At 42.5% G+C, this 18,556-nt stretch overlaps 1 protein-coding gene across 4 annotated transcripts in view; it reads left to right on the top strand.

The window, feature by feature from the left end:
• Positions 1-18,556, top strand: part of Drosha (drosha ribonuclease III) — a 110,456-nt gene that overhangs the window by 32,406 nt on the left and 59,494 nt on the right. For all 4 annotated transcript variants that reach the window (XM_038323525.2, XM_038323523.1, XM_038323524.2 and 1 more), the window contains 3 exons: positions 4,942-5,013; positions 6,541-6,622; positions 7,753-7,827. In XM_038323525.2, the coding sequence (XP_038179453.1) occupies positions 4,942-5,013; positions 6,541-6,622; positions 7,753-7,827 (229 nt within the window). The remainder of the gene's footprint in view (positions 1-4,941; positions 5,014-6,540; positions 6,623-7,752; positions 7,828-18,556) is intronic.

Here is an 18,556-nt window from a genome sequence, read left to right as displayed (position 1 = left end):
TTGGCTAAGTGTGTAGCACTCCTGGATGGGCTTTATCCTGTCGTGTAGTATGCTTGTGGTTCCTTATGATACCTGACATTTGGGGCTTTGACAGTGTAAAAGGTGCATTGATTGCACAGCGTCACACAATAATCTCATGCCCAGGAAAGCCCCGTGATCATTCTGAGCGAGAACTTGGTTGGGTTCCTTTTCGCTGATCACTGATGACCCATCCGGTCATTCACTCATTAGAAAAAGTATTGATTGAATGTACAGATTTGGGGGTATTAATGAATTAGTTGTGCTGTTATGGGTTAGGGATTAGTATCAGCATGGCAGCACTGTGTACTTAGGATTTAGGAAGTTCTGGGCATTTGTGTCAGTTTGTGGGTTGATGGAAGCTACTCTGGTGACCTGAAGTGCTGGTTTCTTAGTGAGAGAGGACAAGTTCTCTTCGAGTCTAAGAAAGACATACGGCTGTGAGCCAGTAGCCTCCGGTGGTGCGGATGGAAGCCCGAAGCGTGTCCTGAGGAGTCTCGGGACAGTAAGTGAGTTCTGCCGCAAGGAGGTGGAGACAGTTCTGTTTGCACCATTCTGCTGTCCTTCCACACAGCTAGGAGGAGGGAAGGTCTCTCTCCTGCTCTTTCTCTGTTGTCTTCTATATATGCCCAGAGCTCTTATTTTTTCCTCCTCTGTGCATTCACTCTTGCCGGCGGATTCAACACCACCACCCGTTTTCTTTCTGCTCCCCTATCGTGAGATTTCACAGCTGACATGAGTGGCTTTGCCCTGCCCCGGTATGTCCCCTTGGGCATTGCCTCAATTAGGGTTTCTGTTGCGGTGGAAAACACCATGACCAAAACCAAGTTGAGTAGGATAGGGTTGGTTTGACTTTACCGCTTGTAGCCCATCATTCAGAGAAGTCAGGGAGAGCAGAAACTAGGGCAGGAACTGATGCAGAGGCCACGGACGATCTCTGGTTATTGAGTTGTTCTTCCTGGCTTGTGGAGCCTGCCTTTCAGAGGACCACCCAAACCCAGCACCACCCACAGTTATCTGCGCCCTCCCTTGTCAACCAGTCAAGAAATTACACTGTTGAAGGAACGGCGGGCTGTGTCCAGCCACCCGGCTAGCTTTACCCAAAATAATTACATGGAAACTGTATTCATTTAAACACTGCCTGGCCCCTGGCCCATTATCTGTAGCTTCTTATTGGTTGATTCTCATATCTTGCTTTAACCCATATTTAATAATTTATATAGCAAAGCCGGGCGGTGGTGGCGCACGCCTTTAATCCCAGCACTCAGGAGGCAGAGGCAGGCGCGGATCTCTGTGAGTTCGAGACCAGCCTGGTCTACAAGAGCTAGTTCCAGGACAGGCTCTAAAGCCACAAAGAAACCCTGTCTCGAAAAACAAAAAAAAAAAAAACAAAAAACAAAAACAAAAACAAAAAAATTTATATAGCACCACAAGGGGTGGCTTACCAGGAGAGATCTTAACCTGCGTCCATCTCAGAGAGGAGAAGCATGGCAACTGCATATGGCGACTGCCTGAAGCGTCTCCCCATTCCTGCTACCCAGCATTCTGTTCTGTCTACTCCGCCTACTTAATTTTCTGTTCTCTTAAAGGGCCAAGGCAGTATCTTTATTAATAATGAAAGTAACACATAGACACTCCTCCATCATTACACTTTAGACTTGCCTGGGGGCAAATATTCTGGAGGTGCTTTCTCAATTCAGAGACCTTCTTCTGCAATGACTCCAACTTGTAGTTGACATAAAACCAGCCAGGACAGGCACGCAGCCTTCGTGAGCCCTAACTCTTCTTCACCGTCTCTCATGTTGGGTCTAGTTACTCAAGGGGCAGTGTTATGGATTTCTGCATTTGCTGTGGTGCCATTGTGGTCTCTCTGGTGACACAAGCCCGGGGACCCAGTAGTTGGTCTCAGTTCTTTCTTCTCTGTGTGCGCTGTGCTTTCTGAAGAACTTGATGACTTCACGGGTCTTTTTTCTCTGTGTTCCAGTATCTGCCCTCCTCACCTGGATGTTTCTTGTTTTTGCTTTTTTCTTCCCCAATATTGTTGAGCAGATTCTTGCTGCATTTCTTTGGCTGACCTAGAACCTATTGTCTAAACTAGGCTGTCCTCAGTCATCTGGCATTATAGAGGTGAGGTGTGCCTGGCATTATAGAGGTGAGGTGTGCCTGGCATTATAGAGGTGAGGTCTAGCAAAGCAACCCACATGTTAGCTGGACTGTCCATGCTTTTTCATGTGCTCCTTTTTAGTTGCATCTACAGCATCATATATTCTCTTTGTGTTTGTTTACATTCCTTTTCCAAATCCTTGGCTTCCTTTTTCTTTTTTGTTTTTGAGAAAGGGTCTCACTTTGCTTTCTAGGCTGGCTTGGGATTCATGATCCTACTACCTCTCTGCCTCAGGATCTTCAGGGTTATAGGAGTTACACTATCTTTTTTGTTTGTTTTGTTTTTTGAGACAGGGTTTCTCTGTGTAATAGTCCTAGCTGTCCTGGAACTAGCTTTGTAGATCAGGCTGGCCTTGAACTCACAAAGATCTATTTGCCTCTGCTTCCCGAGTGCTGGGATTAAAGGCATGCGCCACCACTGCCTGAGAGGAATTATGCCATTTTACTGGACTCTAGATCCTTGCATTTTAATACAGGGCATATGGCTTATTCTAAAGTATGAACCTTATATAGATGATAGTAAAGAATGGGTATTTTGTTTTATTTCTTTATATTTGATTTTTATTTTTATTTTTTTATGTTTGATAGCTTTATTTTTTTATATAATTAAAAATTTCCGCCTCCTTCCCGCCTCCCATTTACCTCCCTCTCCCCCCTCTACTCCCCTTCCCTCTCCTGTCTGAAGAGCAGTAAGGGTTTCCTGCCCTGAGGGAAGTCCAAGTCCCCCCCCACTTCCATCCAGGTCTAGGAAGGTGAGCATCCAATCAGGCTAGCCCCCCCCCCCCCCCCCAAAGCCAGAATGTGTAGTTGGAGCCAAACCCAGTGCCATTGTCCTTGGTTTCTCAGCAGCCCTCATTGTCCGCCATGTTCAGGGAGTCCGGTTTTATCCTGCGCTTTTTCAGTCCTAGTCCAGCTGGCCTTGGTGAGCTCCGATTAGATCAGCCCCACTATCTCGGTGGGTGGGAGCACCCCTCGCAGTCCTGACTTCCTTGCTCATGTTCTTCCTCCTTCTGCTTCTCATTTGGATCTTGGGTGCTCTGTCTGGTGCACCAATGTGTGGCTCTGTCTCTATTTCCATGCATCGCCAGATGAAGATTCTATGGTGATATGCAAGATATTCATCAGTATGACTATAGGATCTGGCCTTTTCCGGCTCCCTCTCCTCAGCTGCCCAAGGAACTAGCTGGGGGCATCTTCCTGGGCACCTGGGAACCCCTCTAGAGCCAAGTCTCTTAATAATCCTAAGATGGCTCCCTTAATTAAGATATATACTTCCCTGCTCCCATATCCACCCTTCCTGTATCCCAGCCATCCCAAGAATGGGTATTTTAAAACCAGGCTAAATCATATGCCAGTTTGTAACTCCTGAGTATTTTAAGTGTCAGTGGGGTTAAAGTAGGTTGTAAAAATAATAGTGTACTAATAACATTGCTTTGGTTAGCTGAGGACTGAGGACATAATGTCCAGAAGTTGAAAATGAATCCCATAGTAAAGTTAACAATCACTATATTTAAGAAAAAAAATAGAAAAAGAATACCTAAGATCTAAATTTAACTTCATTTCCAGTAGATGGCATTGTAAGACTGTTTTTCTATTTTTTTACATCCCCCTCCCCTTTTCTGGGAGAATTAAAATCTGTTTCTTTCTGACAGCTGTGGTTTGTAAAAGTGATTACATTGTTTCATGGACAGATTGCTAAGCCAGAAAGACCGTGTAACACATCTCCAGGGCCTCTGGTTTCAATTACTGTGCCCAGCTAGCCAGTTCAGTAACTCCCTTCCCTCCCTTCCTCATTCTTTTATTCATTCAGAAATCTATTTATGGAAAACTCTGGTGCTAGATACTAGGCTGGTGTGATGATGCACTGGGAAGATAAGACAGATGTGGATTAGTTCAGTTTCTCACATGCTCTGTGCACTGGTATGGGCAGTGAGGAGATGGGTCTAGAATAAGAATTCACTTTACCAGCTACCTGCCCCTTCAGCCACGGTTCCTGCCTGATGGTTCTCTTCGTTTTTCCCTCTCTCCCATAATGATGAAACTTATGTTTTAGGGCACCTGTGAAAGTTCTATCAGTAAATACGGTGAAATATTAGACAGTACCTGGCCCAGCAAATACCAGCTTTTTTTTTTTTTTTATAATTAATTCTTGTGTACTTTCAACTGCAGCTGCTCTTGCCCCAGAACCAGGCAGGCAGCCTGCATTGTGCACTGATCCATGAGCTAAGTGTTTATAACTGTTGTATTATTGTGCTGCCATTCTTGACCTGGGTGAAAAATTAAAGGTAAAATTAGCACATGACTGGTTTTATTATTTCTTTCTGGCGGTGACATGTTTGGGTTGAGTGTTCTTGTGTTTGGGTTGCTCTGCTAATCACATTGAGTGAAGCACCAGTTTTACTCCCATCTCTCTCAGAAGCTTGGTCAGAGAGCTCCTACTTCTCATCATTAGGATGCAGTATTTTGGGACCAGGTGCGGTAACACATTGCCTTTCATACCAGCGCTCGGGAGGCAGAGGCCTGCAAATTTCTCTGAGTTTGAGGCCAGCCTCGTCTTGTCTACACAGGAGTTCTAGACCAGCCAGGGCTACAGAATGAGACCCTGTCTCAAAAAAAAAAAAAAAAAAAAAAAAAGGTAGTTGAACGTTGTGCCCAAGGTTGTTACCAGGTTACATGAAGATGAAACTGCATTTGGTCCTCTGAGTCAAATAGCAAAGTCTGCATTATGAGCCTGCAGTCAACAGCTCTTTTTCTTTGCAGATTCCACTGTGTAAAGTGATTAGGTTCAACATAGACTACACGATCCACTTTATTGAAGAGATGATGCCTGAGGTAAGAGATGGATTGCTTAGCAGCTGAATGTGTTTTACTCTGCTTTCTTAATCTGTTTTTCCTAAACACACACATACACACAGCAACACAACACAATTGAAGTTGGTCAGCTCCAGCGTTTTGCCACTCGAGACCCCTGACTACCATGCTCACTGTCAAAAGGGTTGCTGTAATGTACCTCTGGTACCATGGTTCAAGAATTTAAACTCGTTGACCTATTTCTGAACCCATGTCTGCTCCTGCTGCATCTGCTGATAGTCAACCGTACATCTGTTCTCAGTTTTGCTTAAGGGACAGAGTTTGGGTCCTGGCCAGTCTCACAAAGAGGGCTGGAACAGCGGAACAGAATCTGAAAGCTGTTGGAATAATCTTGCTCATTATCTTCAGTGATAAGATCAGCGTTTGCCTCATTTTTCTTCCCGTATATTTACATTTTTTCCTAATTGTTTTTCATTGCAGATGCTAAACAGCAGATTTATCTAAATATATGCAAGAGATTTAAAATTCCAAACTAAGATTAATGTGAGTCTCAGAATGATTCATTGCCTGATCTTGAATTTAGTGTTGTCAAGAAATCACACTAAGAAATAATAGCTCGACAGCAAACAAGCGTGTGTGCTTGATGTGTTGGAGTTGGGGTCGATTTCTGGAGCCCTTGGCTCTTGGAATTTGTTTAACTGGGAAGCGCTGTCATGGATGGCAGGGAGCAATGAGGAGCGATTGATGGGCCTGATATGCATGCTAAATTACCGCCTCTTTCATTCCGGGCTGGTCGGCTTCGTTCTACCTGCATTGAAATGGCCCTTCCTTCCGTGTGTAGGGAGTTTTTAGCTTTTGCTTTGCTTTATTCGGGTCTAAGGTCATAAGCCTTCACTTATCGTTGTAAAACTTTATGATTCCTGACGTGATCTTATGCTGGGTGATTTATGAACCTCGAGCAAGATGAGTAGGAGGAAGCCTCACGAGACTAGACTCTCTTGCAGATATGTTGTCTGTTAGCTTGTCTGCAGGAGCAGTTGCGGCTGAGTTCTGCTGTTTTCTCAACCCTTTTATTTGCCTCTGTTAATAGTTTAAAATTTTTTGGTACAAAGGACTTCTACTTTTTGGTAACTTGGCAACAGTAATCCTGCACTGTGGGAGTAGGGTGGGATGGGAATGGGGTTGGGCTAGCTAGTCAGCTTGCAGGTGTATGTGTGGAATCTGCATTCACAAGAAGCTCCCAGGAGATTCTTAAACATTTTACAATTAGATTAGAAGAACATGGTAGAAGGAAGACTATAAGATATTCTATTTGTACACTGAAAAGAGCTGAGTTGACATTTTTGTAGAAATCCTAATGGTGCTATTGTCTACTTCATTTCAATTTGAAATCAGCAAGTCGTTTTAGGACAGTGGCCAAGCTGTGCAGGGAATGCTTTTAGTACAAGTTCAACAAACCCTCTGAGATGCTTGGCTAGGACAAATTAAAACTTCAGTTCATATGTATTTGCAGATCTATAGTAATTTGATTTTGACTTTTTTTTTCAGAATTTTTGTGTAAAAGGACTTGAACTGTTTTCACTTTTCCTATTCAGAGATATTTTGGAACTGTATGACTGGAATCTTAAAGGTAAATTATAGGGTTTAAAAAAAAAAGAGTAAGTCTTCTAAGATGTATGTCACAGTGTTTATGAAAGCTCACAAAATTGTGGGGGTATGGTTGATGTTTTTATTTTGTAAAATAAAGAGGTGTAAAATAAAGGTGTGATGTCTATAGGAGTTCTTGCTATCATTTGGCAGGAGTATGTGCTTATGGGTTCTGCTCCATGTAGTTTGTCAGTGCCTATTAGCAATAAGATTGTACCAGTTATTACTAATATAACTGCCTTATTTATGTGCATTAGGGAAAAAAATCTCAGTGGTTTATATTTTAAATATAATGACCATTACTGTAATAAACTTGTAAGATAACAGTTTATTCGAGAGCCAATTATTCATTAAAACATACATGCGTGTGCGGATTACAGACTTAATTTTCCAATAGCTTTTTAAATTTGCTTATTTTTAAAGTCATGTATTGAAGGAAGTCTTTGAAGCTAGTTTTTATTTTGTTTTTTTAAAGAATTTTTTAATATTTATATATTTATTATGCATACAATATTCTGTCTGTGTGTATGTCTGTAGGCCAGAAGGGGGCAGCAGACCTCATTTACAGATGGTTGTGAGCCACGATGTGGTTGTTGGCAATTGAACTCAGGACCTTTGGAAGAGCAGGCAATGCTCTTAACCTCTGAGCCATCTCTCCAGCCCCTGAAGCTAGTTTTTAAATGAAATAAATGAATATCTTTTAAAACCAAGTGTTTAAAAAATGGTTTCCTAAACTAACAGCATGCTTTAGTGTATTGATTAAAAACTGAAGGAATTAATACATAAGCACATATTATGTAATGCTGTATGTAGTTCGAGTATAACCAAGATGCTGATTTTTTTAATTTAAAAAGTAAATTATTTGCTTTGGCTCCTTGGCTTTCTGTCTCTTTGAGCTGCTGCAGGCCCCTCTTTGAGGTCTTCACTGGAAGCTGCGGCAGTTGCTGATGAGGGATTGAGTTATTGAGGCCGGGTGGGGGGAATGGCAATTTTTATGTCCCTGCTTCTGTGGTGTTTTTGTGGTTCCCGTAAATCTTGGGAATTAAGTTGCAGTGTTGGCTCTCTAAGGTTGTTTGATTTCTTTCTTCTTTTCTTTTTCCTTGTTTGCCTCAGGTCCTTTGTTTGAAGACAGTCCTCCCTGCTGTCCAAGATTTCATTTCATGCCACGTTTTGTAAGATTTCTTCCAGGTAAATCTTTTGACTTGTCCGTGACCTGGAGTGACCGTGTGTCTGAAAATAAGCCTGCCCCTCTCCTTTCAGTCTGTAGGGGCAGCTTTTCTGTGTTGGGTGCCGTTAATTATCCACTTCTCAGGTTGAACTTGGAAATGTAAAACTTTACATGCTGATTTATACCTTTCATAATTTATTGTGCCTCCTAGGTTTGGTGAGCAATAGGTGAGTTGATTTATACACTTTGAAAATGTGCTTAGTAAAATGCCATGCAAAGTGTTAAAATAATAGAAAAATACATATTACTTAATTCTGCATGTGGTCAATTGGAAAACTACTAGTGAAAAATTTAATTTATAATTTAGTTATAGCTGTGTTAAAATGACTGCAATAATCGTTATATTAAGGTGGTAGGATATAGGTAATTATTTTCTATTTGATAGGTTAGTTTAAATTATTTTTTAATGAAGAAGAATATATGATAATTTGTTCTTCCATTCAATTATAAAATATAAGCTAATGAATATTTAGTTTGTAAAGTAATATTTGTCTTATTTTTTCTAAGAATATACTTGTAAGATACGGCCTTTATCATTCAGTATCATGAATGATTGTTATTAATGAAATCTTTTGGAAGCCTATTTACAGTCTTTCTCTTGGCGTCCTCTGCCATCCAGGTGGTCTTGTCAGTTACCTGCCCTTTTCGGTGCTGGGCAGTCTCGCAGGGCTTTGCTGCCAGCTGAGTGAACGAACATGTCTTCGTTGTTCTCCTCTGAACTGCGTGTTTTCCCCTTTGTACTCTAACGGTCGCTAAACTCAGCCGCTGTGTCCTTGAGTAAAACCTTGCACCGTGTCAACACCTGAAATGCGTTTGTTCCTGGAGCAGAGCTCCACTGTTTGACTGTGGTGCCACCTTCTCCCCATCCCCTTACCCCTTGTTTCAGCTGACTCCACCCCTTCTCGTGGGCACAGCCACATTGCTGTTTTCTCTAAGGTGTCGTTCCAGCCCACCTCCCTTTTCTAGTGTGAGCCAGCTTTCCATTCGTCTGCACCTGAGCTGGAGCTTTTGTCTTGATGTAACTTTTCCGTATGGTTCTCCGTGTCACCTCGGGAATCCAGCCCTGCAGTCAGGCTTTGCCCCGCCTCTTGTTCTGAGGTGGCTTGCCTGGCCTTCCTCGTGCGTTGGAACCTGACAGATGCTGGCTTCCTCAAGTGTTGTTAGTCTGTTTCTACACAAGTTTTGCCTGTGTCAGATGCCCCCCACGCTGTTCATTCCCCGGAGGCTTCCGGTGTCGACGTCAAGGCCAGCCTCCCGCAGAGCAGTGCAGTTCCACCCTTCCTGGAGCGGGGCCTGGGCTCCCGGTGCTGTCCCTTTGTTTTGGTTTGTTTGGTTTTGTTTATTCTGCCTCTGTCATTCCTCCCTAGTCTGCTGGCTCCCTGGAGAATTTGAGGAAGGATTACTCTTTTTTCAAGGCCGTCATACTGACTTATTTTTCTGTGAGGAGAGCGAGCATCACCTGTGCCTTTAATATTATTGTTATTGTTGGTTTTGTTCAGGAAATGCATTCGGATGCTGCTTTCCCTTGTTGATTTTGTTTAGGAAATGCATTCGGATGCTGCTTTCCCTTGTTGATTTTGTTTAGGAAATGCATTCGGATGCTGCTTTTCCTTGTTGCTTCTAGTTTCATTTCTAGTGAGTGGATCTTTGACTTCATAATGGAACCTGAACAGCAAGCGTCTTAGAAAATAGTGAGACAGTGTGGGAAAAGCATGTCCTTTCTGCACCTCTCTGCTTTGGCATTTTATCACCAAACAAATCTGTAAGAAAGGAGACAGTTTTAAAACCGTCATATAGAAAAATCTTACTCTGGGATGCCGAGTGTACAAAATGCTTCTCATAACTATAGGATAACATTTAAGCTGTCATAAATACAAAGGTCTATTGCTTTATTTTAAAACAGGATTTGCTCTTGTATTAGACTTGCCCCTGAAAATACACAGATTTTAACAACCTGAGGGCTACAGAACACTACCGACCTTACCACTTTCTTGTACTGGGCGGCACATGGTTGACTTGCTTTCACAATATAACTTCATTAAAGATCATTTTAAGAAGGGAACTAAAAGCCACATTTGATGTATTATATTTCCATATGTTTCTGGGCATGAGGTGTTTTCTTATATAGTTATATTAGGCTTACATCCTATTTTTAAATAATTCATTGAGCAGATGGCTCTTTTTTAAGGGTTCTGTTCTATAGTGCCAGATTTCTTATCTCATGTTGCCATGAAAAAGATGTTAATCTTTAATACTGAGCCTGGGCAGGTCCTTCCCCCTTCTTCTCTTTTCCTACATTATTTCCTGTCTCTGTAACACATTCAGCCAGTCGCTCCTTTGAGGCCAAGAATAAGCCCTGCCCCTCCCTTCCTGCCTGTCCCTCCCTTCCTGCCTGTCCCTCTCTTTGACAGGCTGAAACTTGACATCGTGATGCTGCCTCTCCTAATGCTGGCCTGACAGGTGTGTGCAGCTAGGTCTAATTCATCTGCTTTGTGCTCTATCAGTGATAATGTGATTCTTAGCACCCATCGGGTGCTATAAATGCTTGCTTGCATGCTGATCTTATTTAGTGGGTCATAGTAGTACGTTATTCTTTTAATTTCATATGTATATGTGAGTGCCTGCATGTATGTATGTGCACCGTGTGTGCACATGGTGTCCACGAAGGACAGGAGAGGACATCACATTTCTTGGAAATGGAGTTATAGATAGTTGGGAGTCATTATGTGGTTGCTGGGAAATGAATCCAGGCCTTCTGCGAAAACAGCAAGTGCTCTTCAGTACTCAGCCATCTCTCTAGCCAGACGGGACTTTCTTAAATATTGATGCGGTACTCACCAAGGTGCTTTCCAAACATTTGCTATTGCCTCTTCCCTATTTTCATCTTTTTTTTTTAAATTTTTAAAGACATTCTTACTATGTAGCCCAGGTTGCCTCATAACTCACTATATAGCCCAAGCTAGCCTCAAACTCACTTTTTTTTGTTATGCCTCAGTCTCTTAAGTGTTAGGATTATGGACATATGTCACCTAGACTGGTTCTGGCTTTCCTTTTTCTCCACCCATGTTCTAACTATGCCTAACCATGCTTAGCTTCCAAAACCACATCAGATTGGGTCAGGGAGATAAGGCTTTAGACTTTATCTCATTTTTCTAAAGTAAAACTAATCAAACTGTAGCAAAATATTAACAATATGTATATCCTAAGCATAGCACTCCATAAATTTTAATGAAGTGTGACTATTTTAATGAAGTGTGTGTACCCAAATCAAGACTACCTGTATCTGAGAAACCGCTCTGGACCTGCCTATTCATTGTTCAGAACCTTGATAGAAACCTCTGTTCTGGCCTGAAATACCTTGTGGAATCTGGGGATCAGACTTAGGTCTTCAAGCCTTTGTGCCAGTGCCTCTGGCCACTGAGCGTCTCTCCAGGCCTTTTTCTTCTCTTTTGGAATAGCCTCTTCACACTATAGCACAGGCTGGCAGGAAACTCACTGTGCAGCCCAGGCTGGCATAAAACTTTTGTTAGTTCTTCTGCCTCAGTTTCTGGAGTGCTGGGATTACAGGCACAAGCCACCCTGCCTGTCTGTGTGGGTTGTTGTCTGCTGACACATTCACGTTTTTATAATCTGCATGGTGCTCTGTGATGAACAGGAACAACTAATCTAAAGGCTGTGCTCTAGCTTACATTTGTGATTTTTCTCCCTGCTATAGTTTTTTGTATCATGTCAGTTAAACTTTTGCCTATTCTAATGTTATGATTTTTTCCCATGCCTTCTTCATTTTAAACTATCTTGATTTCTTTTATAATTGGTATAAAACAATAGGCCGGAACTCTTTATTTTCAATATCAATTACTGCAAACCATTTGTTAAGGACATTTTCTCCCAGAATTGGAGTGTTCTTGTCATCCTCCCTTGACAGGATGCCTTGGTGAGTGTGCACAAACAGTACAAGAGGATAGAAATTGCAGACTGAGCACACTCTTCACGTTTTAATCTGCGTGAGGCATATTATGCCTTGCTCCTCAAATGAGATTGTGTTGAGCACGCTACATAACTTGCCCTTTTCACTCCAAAATACCTCAGACATTTGTCTATGTAAATGTTTTGTGTCATTTTTAAGACTGGCAAAGGGGAGAATTCTGTATTCCAAATGGGTATGACTTTTCCGACACTTGTTCAGGTGATGAATAGTTTTTTTTAACTTGTTCCATAGACTACTTCAGCAATACTGTGCATTTGACCACTTGGCATTTTGTGTTTCTGAAGACAGCATTCTAGAAATAAGATTGCTTTGTTAATAGAGCTCACACACTTTAAATAATAAAAAGTGACCAGGTTGCCTATTGAGGAAGTATATTCGAGTTCATCCCTCTGACCAAGAATTTTGGTGAAAGTATTCTTTTGAAAAAGTTACTTGCTGACTGAGAATTACTATCTATCCTCTACAGTCTTGTCGATCTGATATACAAAAAATAATGCCATTGTTAGTGTGTGTGCATGTTTCTTGAATTTCTGAGACACTAGTGTTTCATGTTTTTTTCGTTCTATTTATATTTTTGTTAAACTTTTTTTATTTACTACTTTACAAGAAAAGTTGAGATGGGGTCTCATTGTGTTCCTCTGGCTGGCTTGGGACTCTTGTAGACCAGTCTGGTCTCAAACTCAATACCCCACCTGCCTTTGCTTCCCTAGTGTTGGGATTAAAGGATTAAATGGATTAAAGATGCCTGATTTGCTATCTATTAATATCAATGTGTTATAAAACTAAATTGCATGTTAAAGTGTTATCAGTCATCATAATTTTCCTCCATTTCTCTAATTTGAAGCCTTCTATCTTGGCTGCTGTACACATATGTACAAGCCCCCACGTGATAGTGTGAGCTCAGCGCTGCTCAGTGTGTACACACATGTACAAGCCCCCGTGTGATAGTGCGAGCTCAGCGCTGCTCAGTGTGTACACACATGTACAGGCCCCCCGCATGATAGTGTGAGCTCAGCGCTGCTCAGTGCATACACATATGTACACACATGTACAAGGCCCCCCCGCATTATAGTGTGAGCTCAGCGCTGCTCAGTGCATACACACATGTACAAGCCCCCGCGTGATTGTGTGAGCTCAGCCCTGCTCAATGTACACACGTGTACAAGCCACCACGTGACAGTGTGAGCTCAGCGCTGCTCAGTGTGTACACACATGTAAAAGCCCCCGCTTGATAGTGTGAGCTCAGTGCTGCTCAGTGTATACACATATGTACAAGCCTCTGCGTGATAGTGTGAGCTCAGCGCTGCTCAGTGTGTACACACATGTACAAGCCCCCACGTGACATTGTGAGCTCAGCGCTTCTCAGTGTGCGCCAGTGTGCCAGAAACCGAGATGTGGAGCAGCTGCTGTACTTAGATTTTAGGGACCCTCGTCCATTTGTTCCTCGCGTATCCTGCTCTTTCTCTGGTTGTAAAGTAACTGGGAGGAACTAGATGCATTTTAAGATTTTATTCTGACCATAGCTGATGGGAACAGGAAGTAAGAGTCTGTGCACCACCTGTGCCTTCACCGAGTGAGCTGGGAAATCCTGAGTCTGTTTTGCAGATCTTAGGTAGCAAATTGACTTTTGGGAATGGCCCCATCTGGAGCAGTAGTTGTCAGGTGTGGCTGGCAGGAGACCAGGAGGATAAAGTAAGTGTATTGGGGAACTTCAATTGATAAAGCATCTTTAAATTTTATTATTTTATTTTAAACATTTAAAAATTTTATGTTTCTGTGTGTTTTCACTGTATGTATGTGCACTAGTATGTGGATCATCCTGACCTAGAGTTATGTGTATGTGGGTGCTGGGATCTAAGCCTAGGAGCAAGCACTCTTAACTTTTAAGCCATCTCTAGCTCCTAATATGACTTTACACTTTGAAATTTAAAAATGTTTGTTATGAATACCTACTTGAGAAAATAAAATAATTCCAAATCATCTTGGTAGGAAAATCTGAAAGAGATAGTAATATAGTTAATTTGAGTGTAAAGAAAGGGGAAGACATTTTTATATTTCTTTGAATTGTTTGTTATATCACTGATAAATGCATGTTTAAGCAGCCATGTATTTAACACAGATTCCCTAACAAATTGTTCCCCTCTTCAAATAACCGAGCAGTATAAATGGAGGAGTTGGGCCTCTAAGAAACAGTTTATACAGTCTGTCAGTTCATTAATGACTGTCCAGATTCATCCCCTGAAACACAAACTCTGGTTCTTCCCGAATAATGAGCCCTTGTCACGGTTCCAGCCTCAGCGCTGGCAGAATTCCTGCTAACCTTAGCTTACCCGCTCTAATTTCTCATTTGTATCATGTCCTATTTATCCTAGCCAATGAGATAAAAATTACTTTGTTGCCTTCAGTGACATAATTCCATAAATCCCCAACATAAACATGTAGCAAAACAGACAAACCTAAAGAGCCAATTCATTAGCATTGGTATCTTGGTGGCAGTGTGAGAGCAAGTGGCCATATGATTAATCCGCTCTGGAAAGTCATCCCACAAATATTTATTATGGCGTCTCTTTGCTAGGCGGACTGTGAGGGCTACAGCTTGTATTCTGTGGGCTGCCGCAGGACTTAGGTTTTGTCTGTCTACCTTTTCTCAAATCTGTGGCGATTGCATCCTGGTACCAAACACGGAGCAGAGCCCCAGTCCCCTTCCTGGATAAACTTTTCCCCTCAGCATGTCTGCCCTGAGTTTCTGTCCTTTTTTTCACAGCTTTAAATACCTATCTTTTTGTAGCTGCCATGTGAGTTATTCTGCAGATTTTTTTAGTGTGGATTTACTTTCTCTCCCAGCCGCAGCAGCTTTGCACCTGATGTGTTTAATTATGTCCAGTTTCTATGCTGCTCTGAAACTCACTACCGTCTCATCAGCAGGTTTGCTCCCAAGCCAAACTGGAGACTGGGTACTTGGCGTCTTTATAAGCATTTATTGGCCTTGCCTTTTTTTTTTTTTTTTTTTTTTTTTTTTTTTTTTTTTTTTATCTTGCAGATATTCCTGTCCTAAATTGGGCTGTACCCACGCCACTTACTGAGTAGAACTTGAGACTGTAAGAGACAGTTGGTTTGTAGACAAGTATTTTCTTCTGCCAGTAGCTCTTTTAACTTCTCCACTTTAAATTAGATACTTCTCATCCATTTTACTGTATGCGAAGTGCCGTAGAGCCGGCAGGCATAGCTGCATGCCGAGAGCTGCTGTTGCTGCTTTTAGCTGTAGCTGTTTATGCTGTTTTGCAAATATGCTCCTTTCCCCATAGAAATATGGAGACTTTTCCAGATCCTAAGGCAGACAGCGTTCTACTCCTTATCCCTGTAACCTGCAGTTTCCTAGATTAACGCAGCGCACTTGCATTTGTAAATCAAATACTAGCGTGTGCTTTCCTTAGTCTTGGTGAATCTCATCAGTGTGGCAGTTACTGCGTAAGTTATCCGGGTCTCCTGCCTGCTGTTCTGTATGTAGGCATATGCAAAGCAGAGTCACATTCGCTTTACAGTGTCCCTTGCCTGCGGTTCCCTGAGACTCCTTGGAAGATGGGAGACTAACATTTCCTCATGCACTGAAAAATAAAAAGGAAGACAGATGTACTCGTGCGCCGCCCCCCCCCCACACACCCCAGACAGAGTCTCGCTCTGTAGCTCAGGGTAGAAGTTAGCAGAGTAGCCCAGGCTGGCTTCAAACTTGCAGTGATCCCCCTGCCTCTGCCTCTGAAGAACTGGATTATAGCAGTGTAGCACCAGACAGCTTTCTCATCACCCCTTGAAAGTTGAGACAGCGTCCTGGAGCACTCGAGGCAGAGGATGAGAGACGTGGTAGGGAGGGCAGTTATCTTCTGTAGGAGTGTGGGATTGTGCTCGTGCCTACTCCAGACACAGTCCACAAATCTGAGGTCCTTATTCACCTGTCTAACTGGGTCACGTCATTCTGGACCATCTCTTAATACCTTCCCATTGGGGATTAAGAGTTTGTTTTAATCGTTAAGTTGACACAGTCTAGAAGTCACCGGGGAAGAAGTTTTCATGAGGGATTGTTTAGGTTGCCTATGGACACATCTGAGGAGGGTTATCTTGACTATGTTAGTTGACATGCTAAGTCCCAGCCTAAAAATGGGCTCTGCCATTTGCTAGGTTTGGGCCCTGGACTGTGAGTTGAGCACATACAGGCATGCTTGCATTCATTTCTGCCATTCTCTTTTTTTAAATTGCATATATTTATTTATTGAGAGGAAACTATTCTTTTTTGTGGTTTTTCGAGACAGGGTTTCTCTGTAGCTTTGGAACCTGTCCTGAAACTAGCTTTTGTAGACCAGGCTAGCCTTGAACTCACAGAGATCTGCCTGACCTCTGTGCCTCTGCCTCCTGAGTGCTGGGATTAAAGGCGTGTGCCACAACCACCTGGTGAAACAATTCTTTTTTAAATAACTTTTTAAGATGTATTTATTTTATGTATATGAGTGCTATAATATGCATGCACATCTGAATTCCAGAAGAAGGTATCAGATCCTATTATAGATGGTTGTGAGCTGCCATGTGGTTGAAGAGCAGCCAGTGGTCTTAACCACTGAGCCATCTCTCCAGCCCCTATTTCTGCATGCTCTTAGCTGTTGATGTGACATGACTAGCTGTTTCAAGTTCTTACAGCTTTGATGTCTCCAAAACAAAGTACTGTACCCCAGAATTGTAAGCTATTATTTATTTTAATAAACCCTTTGTCCCCTTAAGAAAAAGTTGCTTTTTTTTCTTTCTAAATTATTTACTTATTTGTGTGTGTATGTGTGTGTGTGTGTGTGTGTGTGTGTGTGTGTGTGTGTGTACGTACAGGCATGCATGAGGACAAAAGCACATGTACAGGTGTGTAATGACATGCATGTAGAGGTCAGAGGTCTCCTTATGGGATCTGCTTTCTTCCTATCCCCATGTGGGTCTCAGGAGTCAAAATCTGGTTAGCAGGCTTAGTGGCAGGCACCTTTCCCCACTGAGCAATGTCGCCGGCCCCCTTAGGTTGTTGTTTTAACAGTGTATTTTAGCACAGCAGACATGAAACCAGGACAGGTGTCAACATGCTAATTTTGAGAGACACAGCTTTCTGTCTGTAACACCCGTGAGAGTTTGCTAATCAAATATGCATATTGGCTTTAATATAGCTGTCTTATTATAAGGCATAGAGCTATCACCACTGTGAACAGTGATCTTGAGTCAGACAGAGCATGTCTTTGGGTGGTGTCTTTGTATTTAGATACATCTTTAAGAGGCTCATGGTCTTTGATGAAGATGATTTGCTTTCAGAATGTTATCTCTTTTAGAGCTTCTGTGATTTATATACTTCTCAAGGGCTTAAGATTTGTGGATCTTGTTTGGAGTGGGCACATAGCGAATGCCGTACAGCTCTTTAATCATTGCCATCCTGCTGCCCCTCTGCTGCCCTCCTGTTTAATTAATGTGTCCTCCACACCAGCCTAGCAGTTCCTGGAACATGCCCATCTTGCTTGTCTTTGGACTGTGGCTGGTTCTGCTGAGACCCTCTACCCAGTGTGGTGGCTGGTTTCCATTGTCAGCTTACACAGTCTGGAATTATACAGTCTGGTCAAAGTGTTCCTCAAGGGATCACACACATTAGGTTGTTCTGTGGATATGTCTTCACATGATTGTCTTGATTATGTTAATTCGTGTGAAGAAAACCTAACCTAAGAGTCACTGGTGCCATTCCTGAGCCCTCGACCATATAGAGAAGGAGAAAGTGGGCTGGAGAGATGGCTCAGAGGTTAAGAGCACTGGCAGCTCTTCCAGAGGTCCTGAGTTCAATTCCCCGCAACCACATGGTGGCTCCCAACCATTTGTAATGAGATCTGGCGCCCTCCTCTGGCATGCAGGCATACATGGAGGCAGGATGTTGTATATATAATAAATAAGTAAGTAAATTAATAAAAGAAAAAGAAAAGGAGAAAGTTAGCTGAGTGCGAACGTGTGTGCCATTTGTTCTCCTTCAGCTTTTGACCGTGGCTCTGGACTACCTGTTTTAAGTCCCTGTAGCTGTGGCTAGCCCAAAATGAACTGTAGGCTATGGAGCTGTGGCTAAACACACACTTTCTCCCCTGTTGTCGTGTTATTTTACCATGGCAACAGGAAAAGAAATTAACGTGCTGAGGTAGCTGCACAGTAAGCGGGCTCTTATTTCAAGTTTCATTTTTGTATTTCTTTTAGTGCTGAAGGGTAAACCTAGAACCTTACCCATGCTAGCAAGACCTCTGCCACTGCGCATGTCTTCAGTCCTTTTATTTTGTCTATCTCTTCAAAGACACTGTCTCTGAGTACACTGTGCTGACATGTACACACACAGACACACACACACACACACACACACACACATATATTTACCATTTGTTATGTAGCACAGGCTGGCCTTAAATTCACAATCGTCTTGCCTTAGCCTCCTGAGTGCTGAGATTACAGGCATGTGCTGTCATGCCTGTCTCCTCGACGATCCTCTATTTCCTCTCCCAGGTAGATTCTCCTTCATAGGTTATCTTTTCCTGACTTATTGCATAGTTGCTTTTAAATATCTCTACCTTTTCACTGGGTAGTCATCTTTAGAACACTGGTGATGTTCGCATGACCTCTCGCACAGTGCCTGCCGGGTGACAGGTGTTCAGTAAAGC

Source organism: Arvicola amphibius, chromosome 3 (genome assembly GCF_903992535.2).
Source record: "Arvicola amphibius chromosome 3, mArvAmp1.2, whole genome shotgun sequence".
NCBI classification, from domain to species: Eukaryota; Metazoa; Chordata; class Mammalia; order Rodentia; family Cricetidae; genus Arvicola; species Arvicola amphibius.
This window is presented reverse-complemented; position numbering and strand designations above follow the sequence as displayed.